Source organism: Perna viridis, chromosome 2, assembly GCF_037379345.1.
Source record: "Perna viridis isolate PV_CMFRI_1.1 ecotype Kerala chromosome 2, ASM3737934v1, whole genome shotgun sequence".
NCBI lineage: Eukaryota > Metazoa > Mollusca > Bivalvia > Mytilida > Mytilidae > Perna > Perna viridis.
In genome coordinates, this window is record NC_142446.1 from 65,309,355 (window position 1) to 65,326,376 (window position 17,022).

The 17,022-nt window shown below is 34.2% G+C and overlaps 2 protein-coding genes across 4 annotated transcripts in view; one reads left to right on the forward strand and one right to left on the reverse strand.

The window, feature by feature from the left end:
* Window positions 1-2,568: 2,568 nt before the first annotated feature.
* Window positions 2,569-15,106, reverse strand: LOC148626510 (uncharacterized). The gene is made up of 6 exons (XM_088570559.1): window positions 14,990-15,106; window positions 14,471-14,562; window positions 12,870-13,093; window positions 7,370-7,529; window positions 4,234-4,458; window positions 2,569-3,833 (listed from the first exon to the last, which is right to left on the reverse strand). Coding segments are annotated over exons 1-6 (855 nt in total). The 5' UTR covers window positions 14,992-15,106; the 3' UTR covers window positions 2,569-3,681.
* Window positions 15,107-15,305: 199 nt separating this feature from the next.
* Window positions 15,306-17,022, forward strand: part of LOC148626511 (WD repeat-containing and planar cell polarity effector protein fritz homolog) — a 29,198-nt gene continuing 27,481 nt past the window's right edge. For 2 of the 3 annotated variants that reach the window (XR_015920085.1, XM_088570542.1), the window contains exons 1-3: window positions 15,306-15,358; window positions 15,728-15,788; window positions 16,249-16,293. Coding sequence is in view for 2 of the 3 variants with exons in the window: in XM_088570542.1 (XP_088426668.1) it covers window positions 15,728-15,788; window positions 16,249-16,293 (106 nt within the window). In the remaining variant the exon portion in view is untranslated. Of the gene's footprint in view, window positions 15,402-15,727; window positions 15,789-16,248; window positions 16,294-17,022 lie in introns of all 3 variants that reach the window. The other variant, XM_088570543.1, reaches the window with a different exon arrangement.

Here is a 17,022-nt window from a genome sequence, read left to right on the forward strand (position 1 = left end):
TTGAAAATAAATATGACATTTTTTCTTCAGCTTGAAGAATTCATCGAAAGTTCCAATTGGATCAAAGTTGTCACACGACTTAGAATTACTACCCTTGGAAGGTGAAAAATAACGGTTTTTGCAGTTTTCAGCCGAAATCTTGAAAACTATTATAATAGATAAAAAACTTTCAATAAATGAGATGATATTTATGGTAAAGCCTACAAAAGTCTGCATCAAGTCAGTAGTGTCTGACGACTTCTTGTTGGAGTTATTGCCCTCGAAAAGTGAAAATGACAGTTTTGCAGTTTTCAGCCAATATCTTGAAAACAATAAAAGATAGGAAAAAAACTTTCAATTGACCAAATGTTCCTTCTGATAAGGCCTACAAAAGTCTATATTGGGTCAAATTTTTCGGACTCCATGTTGGAGTTAAATCCCTTGAAAGGTGTAAAATGACTGTTTTTGTAGTTTTCAGCCAATATCTTGAAACTAATAGATAGGGGGAAAAAAGTCAATTGATGAAATGATATTTATGATAAGGCATACAAAAGTCTCTACATGTCAAAATTGTCTGACAACTTGTTGGAATTATTGCCCTTGAAAGGCACATTTCTTGTATACCGTTTTCAGCCGAATCCTGAAAACTTTTATGTAGATAAAAACACTTTAAATTGATGAAATGGTCTTTATGATAAGGCCCACAAAGTCTCTTTGGATCGAAATTGTCAGACGACTCCTTGTTAGAATTATTGCCGTTGAAAGGCAAAAAAATGTCAATATTTGGCCAATATCTTAGAAACTTTGATAGATAAAAACAACTTTTATATCATTCATTAAAACAATCTATAAGGTTTCAAAGAAGCAAAAATGATTATACCTACTGTGGTAGGTGCAGAGGGGTGTGGGGATTGGCACTTAAAGATGCAATACTACTGACATTTTAAAACAACGAAGATATCCTAACTATTACTAGAGTTTGAAATTAACTTAAAGGGCTTGGACTGTTTTCCCTTGGATTATGACCACTAGTAGGGCCTATATCAAAACTTATTCAAAAAAAAAAAAAAAAAAAAAAATGTCATCGGACCAGTAGAAAAAAACACTTACTTAATAGTGATCACTAAAAAATATTGTCATACATATACAATCTATTTATATACTGAAAATTCACCGTTTTATTTCATGACTAAGAAATCGAAATTTTAGCATCTGTCCTAGTTTGACACATATATAGCTTTTTATCCTGTTAACGGCGCATTTTCTGCCAATATTGCATGGCCATTATTGTAAATCGATATTGGGCAGTTATTTTTAGAATAACGTGGGAACTACTTTTTGCCTTGGAAACTGTAAATAAGCAATATAGCGGCCTCCATGTTGATCTCGCATAGAAAATCAGTCATACATGTTGTACGTTTTCTGTATGTTATATTTCTCCTCATTGGAGATTAAAAGTTTGAGTATTGAAATCGTGACTTGTTTGTTATGTGATGTATAAATAAATGGTGTCTGGGTATTTTTTGTTATTTTGTATACCTTATGCTGGTCTATCCCTCTCGTTCCGCATTCCACTGCAGACGACCGGTAGTCGTCCACAAATGTCTTCCGACAATGAAACGGAGCCTGCATCGCAATTTAAGATGGACTGGTCGCCGACGTTGAATTTCCAGAATCTTAATGTTTACATGCATCCACCGTGGAATTCCATGCATGAATGACTCGTTTCGTGACGTCATGATACAGTAAAAGCGTTTGACAAGACTTGTTGACATTGTTATCCAAAGTTACTCAGCGCGAAACGGGGGTAAATCGCTCGGAAAAGCCTCGCGAAATCCCCGTTTCTTAGCCTCGTACCCATATTTCCGATATGCTAGGACACTGAATATGTATTGTATATATCTTAAACGCACAAGGAGCATCATTCTCAGTATGCTATAAATGAGCATTTTTGTTCGTTTGCTGTATTTACACTATTTGTCAACACAGAAGCGACTCACGCCTGGAGTTAAGCTGGGATTATAGTATTGCTGCCAGTAATTACACATTGTCTGGTAGTCTGAAAGCAATCATATGTGATTCGGAAAAGTTTGGAGTTTTTCTCGACAGAGGTCCAGTGCTTACCAATGGTATTGTAACTGTAGGCCAGGGTGTTATGTAAGGACACAAGGGATTCTTTTACACTCATTCTTTACCTTGTATTGTAACAGGCTACTCCTTGGAATTTTTATGCCCCCCGCATCTAAAAGGGCATATTGTTTTACTCGCGTCCGTCTGTCCCGCACGTTTTCGGACGATAACCTCCCAAAAAACCTTGCAAGCACAAATTAAATTGAAACTTTAAGAAAGTGTATACTAGTATACCTACAGTAGGAAACTCCTTTTAATTTTTGTAAAAAAAAAATCCAATACACAATTCAGGTTACGGAAATGTATCCATAACAAAGTGGGTCAAGTGCACAGTAACTCAAGAATGCTTACACCGATTAAAATGAAACTTTGGGAAAGTGTAAATACATATATCTTGTGTGGAAAGCTCTCTTTAACATTATGAAAAATTCCATATGATATTTAAGAGTAAAAACGATGTATAAACGCCATTTTATTATTATTTGATGTAAACATACTGAACATATACATTTTCAATATCTCAAAAAAAAAAAAATACCTATATACGTTTATCAAAACAATAACATTTAAAAATGAAAACATAAATAAACAATTCAGTCATTAACAATTGAAAAGGAAATTATATACATGCATGTAAATATGTATGAACTAATCTGCAATGCGGTAATTTTTACAATCATTTTATTTTTAAATGGTTATTGATTGATCATACCTATTTCACGGAGCATCATTTTTTTCTTTTTTTAGGGGTGGGGGGGGGGTGTCTTTCAAATCTTTTTAAAAAATATGTAATTTGAACAAATTGCGTTTGATGGGATGTAAAGATGTTATCTTCAAATATGTATTTAAAAAAAGTTGATATTTTCCTTTGATAGAATTAAAAGATGTTTGGTAACAAAAAGAAAACAAAACTTTTAAGAGTTTGAACAGAAGTGTTTTAGTACAACAATGAAAATATAATTTTTTGTGTCTTTCATTGTTTTTTTGTAATTGTTTTTTTTTAATAGAAAATTCCTCATAAGATTTATATAAAATCTTATGCAATTCACATTTTTCAAGGCTCAATCACATTGAAATAAAGTTCAGTGACCTAATGCCATTCATTTTTAAGTATGCCCATCTAACATGACTACAGAAAAATATGAAAATCTTATAACAAGAAATACTATGCTGGTTTGATCTACCTGAATATAAAGTACGGATTTTACAGCAAGTAAAGTAGTTAACTTCAGGACACGGAGTGGTCTTACGTTGATTGAAATACGAATACCTGATGAACTTACTTATGTCGTTTAACTAGAAAACTGACTTCAATCTGGAATAATAGAAAGACTGTATCTCCCTCTCAGTTGAGTCCAGTTAGTTTCTTAACAAGTGATGGTAAAGGCTAGGAAGAAACTCTTTTGCCAAAAGTTAACCATTTAATTCGTTGTAAATCACATAAATCACAAAACACACATATTACGATAATTATTATATCCCTTGAACAAATCTCTTTATTGTATTGTATGAAGTTTCCTTTTAAAATTGTTCATACCCCACAACCTCAACTGCTTTGTATTGCTTTTGCATTTACGATTTTGTTTGATAAACTACTTCATTGTATGAAGGTGGAGCGTTTGTAGTATATGATTGCGATGATGTGTCTGGATTATGGCTAGCTGTATATGTCTGTGGATGCTGCTGATTCTGTGTGGGTGGTAGGTAAGGTCTGTTTGGGTTTTCTGAAAGCATTCAAATTTCATATTTTATAATTAAAATATTTTAAAAAGTAATATATATATATATATATATATATATAAACGTCTTAGAATGTGAAGACTCTATTCGCTACACTGCTTCATCGGATCAAATTGATACAGGGAAGATATATAAACGTATAGAAAGGTCTGAAAAATTCCCAACGATGTTTTTGGTCGTTCCCTCCGCGGGACTCGAACTCGTACCGCTGTGACATCTATGGCAACACCGCCTGCGCTAAGTCCAGCGCCCTAGACCACTGGGCCAGCTCGGCTATATTAAAATATAGCTTGCATGTCCAAATAATGTAAATTCTGAAATGTTTGCATTTTTTTTAATATTTATATAGCTATTTGTATAATCCTGATTGAGGCTCCGACTTACCTCGATATTGATTTGCTGCATGTGCCATCATATCATTGGCCCGGTTTGCAGGTACACCCATCATAACCATGTCGCCACGACGACCAAGAACAACAACTCCTCCAGTATCTCGCATCTGTTCTCGGAGGATTCTTTGTCTTTTTTTGTATACACAGATTGTAACAGTTATCATGAATATAACTAAGGCAACCATAATTGGTAAAATTATTGCTAAGGTGTTTGTTCCTGTAAAATACATGAATTTATGAACCAATAAGACTGGTTGAGACCAAACAGGACAGGAAAAATTAGTTTTAATCAAAGCTTTATCGCTTTGAGTTCGTGGTGCATTCAAAATAGATAAGTGAACATAAAATAATATAATGTTTGGCAGACCGCATCTTGATACGACCACAAAGGTCAAACCCTGAACAGTTGAGACAATTATGGACACACCATTCAAATTTCAAACAAATTCCTAGAAGATTGAATTCTTAACCGCCAAAATCAATCCCAGTCTTCCCTTGGTGGTATAAATGGGAACAAATTGTGCTCCTTTTCTTGCTGACTTATTCCTTTACTCTTATGAGGCTGACTTTATAGCTGATCTGATCCAAAAGAAAGAATATCGTTTAGCTAGATCCTTTAATCTCAGTTTCCGCTATGTAGATGACGTATTATCTTTAAACAATCCTAATTTTGGGAATTTGATACATCGCATCTACCCCAAAGAACCTGATATTAAGGATACTACAGACACTGTCAAGTCAGCCTCATATCTTGACCTACACATAGAAATCGATGGTAAAGGAAAACTATTGACCAAACTTTACGACAGACGTGATGACTTTTCATTCAAAATTGTCAACTTTCCTACTTTCCTTTCATCTGTGGCAACATCCTTTCAGCACCTGCGTATGAGTAAAATTCATTTTTTAATATTACAAATTTTATTTCTAACCCTTTTTAATATAAAAAAAAAAATCATTTTTTGATATTAAGAATTCAAATGAATTTCTAAATTAAAAAAAAAAAACGTTTATTCAATATTAGAAATTGATTTTCTAATATTAGAAAACTGATTTTTTGTATTCAATTACAATTTTAATATGAAACAATCATTTTGTAATATTAAAAATTTGACTGATTGTGAAATATTGCAAAGTCATTTTTTTAATATTACAAATTCATTTGCTAATATTACAAATTCAATTTGTAATATTACAAAATGTGTGATATTTTTTTTTTATAATATTACTAAATCAGGAATTTGTAATATTAGAAAATAATATTTTAATATTACAAAATGAATATCTATTAAATAATGATTTATATTGTTTAACAAAAATTATTTATAATATTAAAAATTTATTTTCTAATATAAAAAAAAATATTGATTTTTGCCCCTTTTGTCTTGTCATACCCGTTTATTAATGAGTTGTTGCGTTTACAGGGTTTTTTGAAATAAAACAGTGATATTGGATATATTTCCCTTTTGATTCCTCTGACAATAAATACAATTCTCATGCACATTTACATACGATGCTCCACCTGCCTATAAAATTTAATCAGATTCCCTCGAGCGGTTTTGGAGGAGTCCGAGTAGCGATAACTATAAACAAGAGGCTCTAGAGAGCCTGAATCGCACACCTGGTTTTTATAGCTTAATTTCTAAAGCTGGACGCTTGACCTTATTGTACTTGTGTCACAGAAACAATCAATACAGAGCATCGTAGATATCCATCCGGTTATCGGGTTTTCATATTTTTCATATAGTCATTTTTTACTCTTCAAGGGCAATATCTCTAACATTGAGCAACACATCTTTATGAAAATTTCGACATAGGTTGGTCTCACTTTAGTGATCAATATTTCCCCTAGAAAATTAGGCTAAACCTTTCTGTTTTCAAGAAATTTCAACAATTCGTCAATTTTTAGTAGTGGTGGCCATGTTTCCGACAGATAAAAAATTGTTAAGGATATCCTAACAAACATTCATACCATGTTTATTTACTATCCATCCTAAAAGTTTTCCAAGAGAAGATTGTAAACAAAAATCCATTTCAGTACCCATCTCTCATTCATTCATCATTACGGATCTTTCTGAAAATTTCTGCACATGTCAATTCCATCATGCTGAACAATTTTACTTCTGCCAAATATTAGCTAATTCTGCAATTTGACCCCTATGGTCCATCTTTTTTTATATATATAAACGGTGGTCATGTTTTTCGCAAGATCACAAATCCCAACACATAGTTTGTTAAACATTTTTTACATAACATTTAAGCAAAGTTTTGTTTCAATCCAGCCAGTAGTTTTAGATGAGAAGATTTTTAAAGCTGGAAATGTAAAATTTGGGAAAAATCCATTTAAGGACCCATATCTCATTCATTTGTCTACCAATCTTTATTAAAATTTCGGCATGGGTCAATCCCATCATGCGGAACAATTTTACTCCCATCAGATTTTAGTCAAACCGACTCGTTTTCGAGTCATTTGCATAATTCTGCACTTTGACCTCAGTCTATGGTCTAGTTTTAGTAATAGCGGCCATGTTTTTACGCAAGATAAAAAAATCCCCAGACACAGATTGTTAAACATGTTCCACATAACATTCCCATTACTCATTCAGTCGTTCACGGATCTTCCTGAAAATTTCGGCACAGGTCAATCCCATCATGCTAAACAGTTTCACTCCACACCAGATTTTAGCTAAACCCAACTGTATTTTTTTCCAATTATTTGCATAATCACCACACAAGGATTAATAAAAATACTTTAAGAAACATTTATGCAAAGCTGGTTACAATCAGTTGAGTAATTTCAGATGAGATGTTTTAAAAAATTACGGACGACGGACACTTAGTGACGGCAAAAGCTCACCTGGCCTTCCGGCTAAACATGTAAACCATGAAGTTATGTTATCTCCCTTTCATTTCCTCACCTACATATGATGCCAAGCCATCCTAATAGGTCAAAATCCCTGCATTGGTTTAGGAGAATTTTCTCTTTACAATATATGCGGACAGACGAATCGACAGACACACAAACAGGGTAATTCCTATACAGTTTGGGGGTACAAAACCCGAACATTTCCATATTCATTTTGTTTTGTTTTGTTTTGTTTTGTTTTGATCTAAAACAATTTTCATACCTGAAGAATCGGATTTCTCCATCTTAACTCGTGTCACCTTTATTCTCACTCTGGCATTTGTCTGTTCTGAAGAACCAGTATTAAAGTGAAGAAGCTTGATATAAATGAAATGGGTATCACAGTACCTTTTAATTGGAAGTCGATCTTTACATGTAAAACTCTACAATGAAAAAACAACATACTGGTATTAATATTTCCGCGGCAAGGAGCACTTATACACTGATGTAGCAAAGGATTTTCATTGACAGGCCAAATATTAAAAATGTTATATTTTACATACATAATATGCGAAATATTGGTACTGTTTCATCAAGTTGATTTTTTAAATTAATGGCACGGTTGGAGCAGTACTAACCTACAGTTTCCTCCAACCATATAGTATGTTGTAACAGTGGCTTTTGAATTCTCCACTGGATTATGTTTTTCATAATACTAGTAGAGGGATGATAGAGTATGCATATAAGGTCTACAAAAATCTCAACAATGTTATAACTACGAAATTCATGCACACAGCAATGTTTGATTGTTTCCTACATCGGGGTTCAGGATTTTAGATTTGGGGGTGCACATTTAAAATTCCATCGGGCGTAGCGAGGCGAAAAACTTTTTGAGGTTAAATTTTTGAAATATTCTTCCAGAGCAGGTGCAGTGTAGATATCTTTATGGTAAAAATTTGCGAGAAATTCAAGTTTCAACATAAAACTACCTTTGACAACCCATGCTTTGCAAATTATAGGGGGCGCACGCCACCGCCTGAATCTGCCCCTGAGGTTCGAACTCGTTCTATTGTGGCATCTTTGAAACCCAGGCTAAACAAAAGCATAATTTTGGTTTTACTTGTAGGATTATGGACATTCTAATAAGAATTAAATCTTAAAGGAGACGTGACACAAACATATCATTATTTCTAATAACTATAGTATGTTTAGATACAAGTGTAACAAACGCTTTCTTATCAGGGATTATAATTTACAATACAATTGATTGCATTTACATTAAAGAATACACGAATTAAGTTAAAACAATCTTTAATTAAAAAAATTAATAATGAAAGGACAATTTATTTTGATTTTAAGAACTTGACAAAAAGCCACTACACAATTTAAGCTATTTATAAATATGCATAAAATTCCAATTACAGTCAACAGTCTTAGCCACTACCTGCATTCAGCAATAACACGCCTTAGAAAACGTCTCCATATGTAGATCCATTCTATGTAATATGATTTCTATGTAAAATGATCCTGTTTTATGTGACCATATTTTTCTCCCCCATGAAAGGTCAATTCAATGATCCTTTATGTATAGACAACCTTTTCTATATGACCACAATTTCCCCTCCTTGGAAGGTCACTTGAAACAGGCTTGATGTATATACTTGACTTAATCCACTTCGTCCTATGGGGAACATAAGGGCAATCTGTGCTGCCCTCCACTTTTCCTGTCTTTGGTCAACGTCGTAACTTATTCCCAAGTCTTCCCGATCCTCGGAACTTCAGATGTTAGATCCCTCCGCTATGGGTTTTTGGGTCTGCCTTTTTTGTGGCCCTGTGGGTTTAAGTCCAAGACATGACGGGTCACATTGGTGTTTGTTTTCCACAATGTGTGCCCAATCCATTACCACTTGTTTCCCATTTATAACTCTCTGTGTCATAGGCTCTTGTCTGGTACTCTGCCACAAGTTCCAGTTGCTTATTTTGATGGACCACTTTATTTCTATGATGTTTCTTAGGCACCTGTTTAAGAAGACTTGTATAATATGATGGAAGCTTGAGTTAGTCCCCATGTCTCTGATCCGTATAACAGAACGACATATTTAACGTTTGACTTGAATATCCTGATTTTAGTGGATGTTCTGAGAGTTATGATCCTCCAGATTGGTCTAAGGATAGCAAAGGCTTTTGGGCTTTCCGTTTTCTTGTCTGCATGTCTTCATCGGCCCCTCCTAATGTGCTGATGACACGTCAAGATATATTAATTGTTCAACAGCTTCAATTTCTGCACCTCTATCTTTAGATTTTCTAAGATATTTGTTTTTATCCTCCTAGTTTTTGTCTTCCTTGGAGTAATATTAAGCCTTACATTTTTTTGACAGTTGTTTCAAGTATGATTGCGTGGTCTTGTGAATCTTGATGGTGATGTAAAAGCTGATAAATATTGTCGGCAAAGATAATTGTAATGTCCATTGAATACCCAAAGGTGTCCTATAAACTGTTCAGGTGACCTAGTCTATTGTCATAAAAAATAAGAGGGGAGAGTAGCCATCCTTGCCAGACACCAGTGGATACGGGAAAGGGATCTGTAAAGCTTCTATCATAGATAACTTGACAAGTGAATCCATCATAAAGTTTTTGGATGGTAGATACGATTTTTTTCAGGAATACCTTAATACCTGAGGATATTCTATAATACTTGATGGTTGAATACTGTCGAATGCCTTTTCGAGGTCTATAAATGTGAGGTATAACAGTGTCTGCCATTTAATTGTTAGCTCTATGATGATTCGTAAGGTGGTAATTTAGTTGTTACATGATCTTTCTTGTCTGAAATCTGCTTGTTCGTATTTTAGTATCTGATCAACTTCTTTCTTCATTCTTTGCAAGATGATATGGCATAGAACTTTACTGGGAATGGAAAGTAAAATCATACATCTCCAGTTTCCACAGATGAAATTATCACCTTTCTTCTTGCTTTGCTTATTTACTTTTGTTGCTTTTTACGTAATATTTCGGTTATTTTATGTTCTTTGTTGTGTGTGTCTGTTTTCAATGTCCAGTCTTTGTCCCTGGATTACATTCTTTTGATTTCCACTAATAATCTTGGTTCAATTTATTACTCTAGGATTCCTATACTCCAGTCCTCAGGTATATGTTCGCCCTCCCATATTTTGTTTCGTAGAATCATGATGAAATTTATCAATCGAGATATTATCCAATGCTTTCATAGCCTCTAGTGGTATGTTGCCTATTCTACCAGCTTTTACATTTTTAGGTGCTTGATTGCAGTGGTTACCTCTGTTATAGTTATTTGCCCTGACTTGATTCTCAGAACTTGCCCATTTTCTATATTTGGTGGATCTACTGGGGAAATCTATTCATGACTTCTGGAAATGTCCCTGCAAACGTTTCAGTTGCTTTTTTCTGTTTTCGTTTTTGCCTTTTTGTCTTTCACTGGGGTTATAAGGATTGAATGTTAAAATTCTGAAACTTAACTTCCACTGCAAGTTGTTCAACATAACCGCTCTTATCTTGTTTGCAGCCCTTCTTAACCTCATTATCTTTCTTGTTATACTACTCCTGTGCAAGCCTTGTTTGTTGTCTCATGGTGACATTTAAAACATTTTCTTTGCATTTTATCCTTACCATTATATCACTCCAAGTATTATCTGACATCCAAATTTTACGTTTGTGTTGAATAAATCCTAGGTTCGTTGTTGACAAGTTTCTAGTATTGCTTGTTTTGTTTGTTCCCAGATTATCATGTTGATTTCATCATCATCCTTATCTTCTAAAACAGAAAATCTATTTTGTAAACAGGGTTAGAATTCCTCTATGACGGCTTGGCCTTTAAAGTTTTCCTTCATTATTATTTTTTCGTTTGTTTTCAATTTTGTTTAATGGCTAAGTTTGAGGTGGATGTGTCATACTTCTAAGTGGTGGTCTGATGCTGCATCTACACCCCTTTTTAGCCGTAGTTTTGCAACGATGATCTCCATCATTGGTCTATCTGATTCCGTGCGTTTACAGTTGGTGACACCCATGGAATTTTATGACAGTTCTTGTGGGGTAAGAGTGTCCCTCCTATAACTAGGTTGTTGAAAACAGAGATGTATGCAAATAGTTCACCATTCTCTTTCATTTTTCCTGCACCATGTGGGCCAATTTCTCTCTACATTCCTTTCCTATCTGATTCAACCTTAGCATTGAAGTCGCTAACTAGTATCAGTTCATCTCTTTTCAGCACTTTAGTCTTCCTAATCCTCGTCTTGGCATCATTTGTTTGGGTATGTATTTGAATCATTGTTGTTGTTTTTCTTTTGTTGAAACTGGCTGTATTAGTAATTCTAGGTCAGATTGGATTTCATTCGAATAGTGCTTATAATTTCTTGATAGCAGAAATTTAACTCCTTTCTCTTGTGGATCGTCTGCGTTGGTGGTTCCAGAGTATAGACCACTAGTGACCGGAATTGATACTTGACATGCTTGATGTATTCCATCGAACCACACTTAATCCTAAGATTTCAATCTTGTAAATGTCCATCTCTTTTGCTGCGTGTGCACATTTACCGCTTTGGTACATTGTTCTTACTTTCAAAGTGCCTCTTCTGGTGGTATATCTGGCTGAAAACAGCTCCGTGGGCCTTTGCATCATCTGCTATTTTCTGCTTTTGTTGATTTGTTCTGCCTCATATTCTCGGCCAGAAAAAGTATTTGTTTTATAGTGACTGTTTCTGTAATCGGTCATTTTTCCAAGGTTGGGGATTAACTCTACGCTCAACCCCTGCACTTGTAGTGCCAGCAGTTTTTCTGTTTTTGTTTCTATCTAAGACAAAGCTTTTGCTAACGAGTTCCATCTACCCAGATTTTATTTCTTGATTTACTTCCATAGACTTTGTCCTTCCAAAGACTTCCATCAGAAAGTGGAGTAATTTGACCCATAGCTTGACCAAAGTTATTGAGAATGAGGGCATATCCACGTGCCGGTGAGCATGCACTCTCTCCTTTGGTGTTCTTGCTACTCCGAGATCTCTTACACATTTCGCCAAAAGCCGCAGGACTCCAGTTACTATGCATTGCCACGTGATGGCGCTGCATGAGTCTTGATAGTGTACAAGCTATAACATTTGAACGCACTTGACTCTCTCTTACTGCCGAAACTAGCCATCGCCAGATACTATGAGTAACAGCACTTAAAAGCATTTCACTTCTCTGTGAAGTGTGAACAGGTCACCAACACATTTGATGTATTTAATGATATTAAATTTTACTGATATTTAATCCGCAATTATGAATTAAGGAATGTTTGAAACGGATGAAATGTTTTCTATTTACTTCGAGAACACTTAAAAAAAGAAATCGAATACTATAAAAATACGGTATCGAAATAATTTCTGGTTATGAATTATTGTTTTTACCAGTTGAATACTAGATCAATCTAAAACAACTCATAGACAGAATATCTACTATAATGTATAAATTGTAACTTTTTATATTTTTGGTCAGAATTTAATTGTAAATATATAAAATGGAATTTTGGACAAATCAGAAGACAAATGTGCACTATAAATATTCCGAAAACGACTGAAAGCATATTATCGTTGGGGCATGCAAAAATCTGTGACGGCTGTTATGTTGCCCGTATTAAGTAAGAAATATTGTGGCTAATTTCATTTTTTTTTCCCGATTTATTTTTTACTTTGCCAGAGTTCATGTATTATTAAATATTTCCTATTAATTAAGATTAGTTTATATGAGTTCGGAAATTTTGTTATTACCCTTACTTTATAATAACTATAAACGACTTCCGATTTGCCGCATTCCAAATATAAGTCTGTGATCTCGGCACAAATATGCCACTCGTCGTCCAACCCAGCGTATCCATTGGCGAAGCGTAAGCTACACAACCTAGGGTAAGGTTCTCCGTCCCAGACAACTTGGTACTCAACGTCTGATGACCTCAAATAATGCCTGTATGCATCACAGTCAGATTTTGTAAAATGTACATCTACAAATATATGCCTTGCTTATCATTATAAATTGTAGCTATCGCTTCGCAAGAAGACTAATTTTAAAAACTGACAAGTTTTCTTTTTAAGGCGTCGAAAATGGCAAAAGGAAGAAGTACATGTAGTTGTAGCCTGAATGAACAGGGCAAACATGACACTTACAAAAAATAATTGACAAGAAGATTGAATCACTATTAAGATATTACTGACGAAGAAAGTGTACTGGGTCGGATCCAGAAAGGGATGAATCAACCCTCGACCTATATCATCCCGTGGGCCGATGGTCCTTGGGATGATATAGGGGTCTTGGGTTGATACAGCATGTGATATAGATTTTGACATGTAATATTCAATATATAACTTTTTTGTATATGCATTAAAAGTATTTGTTAAAATCCTGTATCTTCTCCCCTCTTCAAACCTCCAGATCTATATCGCATACCCTATATCACACCCCTAGACCTAAATCGCACCCCTTCACAGACCATACCTGAAGTATGGTTAAAATATATATAATGAACAGGACATTTCAACCCTCGATCTATATCACCCCGCCGAAGTCTCGGGTTGACAATGTATGTGATACAAATTTTGACATGAAATATTCTGAATGTATAGTGATGTTCAATACATGTGCAACTAAATCGGCTGTTCATTGGACGAGTGGGTCGAATGCACGGGTAGGGTAAGAGCAATCTGCTTTTCTAGAGAAAAAAAAGAGTCACTTTTAAAGTCATTTCCCAAGGCTCACAAGAAATAAATATTGATACGAGTCACACGATGAGATATAATATTATTCATATCATACATATCAATATAGAATATTTATGTCTCTATGGGCCTTAGTCGATTTCATCTGTTCCACATGACAACATTTTAAAATACACTTTGCTATCGTAAGATCTCTATAGTGGATTTAATATCTAATATATTTTTGAAGAATTTTTGTATTGATCAAATGGATTTTGTGTTATGGTTTTCATATACATGACATATAATAAAGTTTCATTCATGCACAGGGTGTACGTTCAACATAATAACGAGGTTGTCTGACAGTCTTCGATTCACTGCGTCCAGTCCGTGTGAAACTAATATATTGATACATTGACTACAGTGACGGACCCGAGTGGGTGGGGGCTTTGGGTTTGGCACGCCCCTTTTTGGAAGATTTTGTTATTCTGGGCAAAAAAAGGCAAATATTAGCTTAATGTGACACTCCTTTTTTCTCTGGAACCCCCTTTTCAAAATTTCTGGATCCGCACCTGATGTGCATTTTTATAACCGTAATTTTATCCTACACATAAAAACGAACGAATTGTGGGATAGAGTAAGAGTTTTGTTTTTAAAATTTTTAGTGAATAAATATTTAAGCATACCTTTTGCCTGAATTTCTTTAATCAAAAGGCACAGATTCATCAGAAAAAATAATAACATTTCAAAATCTGGAAAACAGATTTTCTGGTACATCCTGCAAAAAAAAAAATGATAAAAATTACAATTGGCCGATTTTGATATTTAAAATTATGGAAGAAACAGAGGAGACTATTAAGTATGAGGTCATTCACATTTTGGCGATTAGCAACCTGCAAACAATGGGTTACTATATACGGTACATTTTGTATAATATATTCAGACCCTTCTATATATATAGATATATATATATTTAATGTAAGCATAGAAAGGTATGAAAAATTCCCAACGATGTTAGAACTGTCAAATTTGCGAAACAAGTTCTTGGTCGTTCCCTCCGCCGGACTCGAACTCGTACCGCAGTGACTGCCTGCACAGACCAGCGCCCTACATCATTTGGCCAGCTAATATAAAAATATAGCTTTCGCTGGCCGGGTCATTTCTCTTCGTAGGATATATATAGAAAAGATTGAAATAATACTTACATCCAAAAATGTGCTGACCCATAGTTCTTAACTTCGATTTCACTGTTGTACGGTCCAACGATTTCAAAATTTCTGTTGCTCACAGTGACTCCTCTCCCGAAACGTACATTTCACAATGACTTAATTAGTTATTCAACAAGAGAGAATGTAATGCCCTCACACTAACACTCTAGATATTACACTGAAATAATGCGTATATGGTTTATTGTTTTTTTTTAATACGTTAAATCATAATGGATGACATATTGCATGCACTCAAGTATGTATAACTCCGGAAATAAAATCAATCCGCATTGTATCGAAAATTATCTTTTATACAAGATTTACCTCCCCTGAAGTAAACAAATACTTTCTGGTCTTGATGGCAGGGTAAATAGACACTTAAAATCATGAAAGCTCATTCTTCGACACAGTAATTGTTGTATATCACCAACAGATTGGATTTCTTTGCGTTCATGTTGATTTACTAACTAAGAATGTTCATGTGCATTTTTCCCCTCTCCTTCATTGGCTTCAAGTTCAATTTGATAACCCTGCCACGGCCTGTGAGGACAGGCAAACTTAAGTTTCTACTTTAGATACACAGATTTGTCTGTAGTCAGAGGGGAACTACTTGTGAAATTTAGGCCATGTTTGATGAAAGGTTATGAGTCTTAAATCTATTTGAGCAACTTTTAACATATCATCCATTCTCTTCTGTTGTATTTTAAACTGTACAAATTAAATGTATTATTTCAGATGGCAAGCTGCATGGGTGAACTGTTTATCTTATCTTTAAAAGACCAATATAACATACCTGGTAAGCAAATTGAAAAAAAATGAAAATGTGCCTGATACTATGCACAAATGTATGTGAAACTCAAGTTTTAACATCTAGTGCCTGTGGTACTGGTATTTCTATGTTTGTTTTAAAGAAGGAAACACAACCAATTCGAGAGTGACACATATAATACATGTACAAAGAGATTTCAATACTTACATGTACATTTTGTGTGTAGTTCTGTTGAAAACATGACTGAATTAGTTTGAATCTTGCTTATTGTAATTGGCAAGACACACAATTAGTTCAAAAATCAAAATACTAGAACCGCAAAAATGAAAATGTATTCAATGTTATGCTATCATGACTTTTAATGCCATTAACTAAACAAGTCTGCCTATATAGCATTTCATTTAGATATTCAAAGAAAGTTAGGGAAACTGATTTAGAATATGTGTGACATACATTTGTAGCTTAAAAGTCTGGGATTCTTTTTCAGATGATGTAATTGGTTGCCATAGTTATCATGAAAAGTCACATTCTGGTAAGATAGCTTGTTTGTCTAGGTGGAATGGTTCCTGAACATATCCTCAAGACAATACAAAAAAAAATAATAAAAATGAAAGTTTAAGTTTACATGCAAAATGAGCATAAGCCATCAGAGCTCTGTGATAGAATATTTTAAAGACAACCTGAAGCAAAATGTATTTTTTATTCTAGATACAGACTTTGATACCATCAAGATGAAAAATTAACTTGATTTGTAACAAACTTTCTGATTGATTGGTTCTATTTTAGCAAATATGTTACTTTTTTTTTAAACCTGCATCAGCTGTCATTTTTGTAATTTCCATTATTGTTATTTTTTTACCAAGGTTAAAGTATTTTTAACCCATGTGAATGTTCTGTCAGCAATGTTCGGAAGTAATGGCGAAAAATAATTAGATCAGAGCTATCGATCTTCTTTGATTGAAAAAAAATGATTGTTTTCACAATATTCTGTAGGTATTATTGACATTTATTGCTTCAGTTGCATTACTACAAACTTATTTCATTGAATCAGCAAAATTCGGTAGAATCAAAACTGAACATTTTGGTAGCTAATGCAGCTTTAACTAGTTTGGTAATGTGATGTCATTAATGTCTACTGGTCCTCAGTCCATTAATCAAATAAAACCAAACAACAAAATGTTTTGAATACAAATTCATTCTTAATACTTGGACCTGAAACCTTTAAACTTGAAATAAAGGTATGTTTCTTATCTTTGAATTG